Source organism: Armigeres subalbatus, chromosome 1 (assembly GCF_024139115.2).
Source record: "Armigeres subalbatus isolate Guangzhou_Male chromosome 1, GZ_Asu_2, whole genome shotgun sequence".
In the NCBI taxonomy this organism is placed as follows: domain Eukaryota; kingdom Metazoa; phylum Arthropoda; class Insecta; order Diptera; family Culicidae; genus Armigeres; species Armigeres subalbatus.
Genome location: NC_085139.1, coordinates 311,329,908 through 311,332,998, shown reverse-complemented (window position 1 = coordinate 311,332,998; position 3,091 = coordinate 311,329,908). Strand labels below are relative to the sequence as shown.

At 40.4% G+C, this 3,091-nt stretch overlaps 1 protein-coding gene across 1 annotated transcript; it reads right to left on the bottom strand.

Annotated features, from left to right (window-relative positions):
- Positions 1 to 361: 361 nt before the first annotated feature.
- On the bottom strand, positions 362 to 1,936 carry LOC134217752 (uncharacterized protein K02A2.6-like). Its single transcript, XM_062696563.1, has 2 exons — positions 1,673 to 1,936; positions 362 to 1,286 (listed from the first exon to the last, which is right to left on the bottom strand). The coding sequence occupies exons 1-2, from the start codon at positions 1,707 to 1,709 to the stop codon at positions 598 to 600; spliced, it is 726 nt and encodes a 241-aa protein (XP_062552547.1). The 5' UTR covers positions 1,710 to 1,936; the 3' UTR covers positions 362 to 597.
- Between the last annotated feature and the right edge of the window lie 1,155 nt (positions 1,937 to 3,091).

Here is a 3,091-nt window from a genome sequence, read left to right as displayed (position 1 = left end):
CGGTCATGTTGCCGATTCAGGTAGCATGACTGCTTCCGATTTTGATTTTTTAACTGAACAATTGCACCACATGATTGATGCAATGTTCAAAGCAGATACCATTCCTGAAGCTGTTCAGGTTGGTATAAAGTACACACAAAAAATTGTTATCGGACTCCTGTATCGACTGTCTTTCCGCACCGGCCGAACTTATCACTGCGTATCACTAAACTCTGTGGGACAACCTTCTCCGGTAGGCGCTACATCTCGACTGACCCCGTGTTAAACCATGGTTCGGTATATATCGTCCAGCACTTACCGTTCACTGAAACCAACACATGTGTAACCCGAATATACCGCTTATGTTGTCACACTAACATATAGATAACCGATACATCTCTCCTTGTTTTAAGAAAATGAAAAGCATGTCCACTTTTTATTACTTGACATTTATTTATAACTGTCTGGATATTGACTATTACTTTGTGAAATTTTCCTCACAGTAAAAAACCGTCAGAACGCTTGGGTAGCTGTACCTTTCGCTTTTTCGTCTTCTTCCGCTTCTCTTCCTCCTCCACATCTGATCTCTTACCACCCTGCTGGCCTGATCCTACCTCATCACTTCCTAGCTTTTTCAAGTGACCACTGTACATATATACATCCACTGTCCTTAGATTTTACTTTCACTTCACCTCCATTTACACTAATTACATCAAACTCTTCTGCTCTAAATCGAGGCTCTAGCGCCCCCAGTTTACAATTCTTCATGATGACAGTATCTCCCTGCAGTAGTGAATGGTGTTTAACGGCACGACGTTCATCACTATATTGTTTGATTCGCTCCTTCGTAATCATATCACGGTCCTTCGCCTCCTCCCATTTCAAAACATCGGATTTTTCCACAGTGGGAATTGCATTTCTCAACTCTCGGCCAAACATCATTTGGCCTGGTGAGACACCCGTTGTTTCCTGAGGTGTAGAGTGGTACATTAGTAAATAATCCAGCAAATCAGCTTCCCAGTCTGTGTCCTGGATCACACTAATTTTCACACGTTTCCCCAAATTCCTCATCTGGCGCTCTACTGCTCCATTCTGTTCCGGCCAGTAAGGAGTAGATAGATTCAAATGGATGCCGTAACTTTTGCAGAATTGCTTCATTTCTGTCGACCTGAATTGCGGGCCATTGTCTGCAGTTATAGAGCGTGGTACACCGAAACTGGCAAACATTTTAAGTAATGCACTAATCACCCGCTGTGACGTTGCTGGTTTCATTGCCTCGATTTGAATGAATCGGCTAGTATAACACACTGTAGAGAATAAGAATAGTAGGTAACAAATTAAATATATTTGTGATATTTTGTTAGATGTGTACAATACTCGAATATGATCGAATTGCTTAGAACGTGTATGGATTTGCAAAATGTCAAAATGATTGTTTTCTTTTAGGCAGTCTTATAATGGATTCGTAGAAAAGTGGTGGGCAATTAATTGCGCTCGGTTAAAATGAATTCGGCTTGGACATTGTCCAAGCTGAATTCACGACACACACTACAACTAACAAAGATTTGCCGGAAGGTAACCCTTCTTTGAAATCCATTGCCAGATCTTGCCAAGGCTGCGTTGGAATTCGTCGAATGGTTGGGTTTGGTTTATCCGGTAGCGACGTCATTTTACAGGGTTTGCAATTATTTACCACTTTTTCGATCAGCTTGTCCATTTCCGGGAACCATACTTTTGATCTAAGGTGAGCTTTTATTCCTGTAGTACCCTGATGTCCTAGATGAGCTAACTGAACTGTCTTCTCCTGTAGGCTCCGTGGAATGACTATTCTATCTCCTCTCAATATCATATTACCGTATTCACTTAAATCATCTTTGATTGTGGCTGTTCTGTACTGTATTGGGACATTATCCCACGTTCCTGATAAAATAGCTTCACGAACCAAACTTAAATGTTCATCCTTAAGACTCTCTTTTTCTAAATCCCCTATGGTCAACGATGATGGCATCATTTCATTAATCAACCAACCAATCACATCATTTTCTCCATCATGTCCGGAATCAACAACTGCCATTCGAGAAAAAGCATCAGCCAAATTCTTGTCTCCGGGTTCATACATTACTTCGAAATCAAACACCTGTAGACGCAGTATCCACCACCTTTCAATCCTTGCTGATTGTTTCGCACGAACTCGGTTGAACAGATATTGTAATGGTTTACAATCTGTGATCAAAGTAAATCTTTGTCCAAATAAATACATATAAAACTTCTCCATCGCCCATACTATTGCGAAACATTCCTTTTCTGTTTGGCAATATTTCCTTTCGTATGATGCGAGACTTTTTGATGCACAATATACAGGTCGAGAAGCACCATTTTCCACTTGCAACAAGATGGCCCCAACTCCGACCGGACTAGCATCCGTGACTAAGAAAGTTTTGTCCGTAGGATCGTAAAACCCCAGAGATCCAACTTTACCCAGTATTGCTTTGATTGCGTTTAGTTCGTCATTGTGTACTTGTTGCCAAGCAAATTGGGTATCTTTGATCATAAGTTTTCGAATGTTTGCTGTCAAAGTGGACAGATTAGGTATAAATTTACCAACAAAGTTGATCATACCCATAAGAGATTTTAGTTCTGTCAAGTTGTTGGGAGGTCGTATATGACCTAGAAACGTCAATTCGCCTACGCCAAACAATGATTTTTCATTATTGATCTTCAAGTTCAAGTCATTAAGTCGTTTTAAAACTTTTTGTAACGTTCGATCATGTTCTTCGTCTGTCTCTCCGTGAATAAGAAAATCGTCCATGAATATAACCAACCCTTTAATGCCTCGAAACAAATTTTCCATAGCTCTTTCTCTTTGGAATAATTCAGGAGCTGACTTAATTCCAAACATAAGTCGACGGAATCTGTAAATTCCACTCCTTGACGTAAAAGTCGTTATCTGCCGACTACGAGGTTCTAATTCGAAATGATAATAGGCTGATTCTAAATCAATCTTGGAAAGTTTAGAAACCTTGTGAATTGAAGCAATGGCCGCATCAATATTTGGCATAGGGTAGTTCTCTCTCAGCACAGCACGATTGGCTTCTCGCATATCGACACAAAG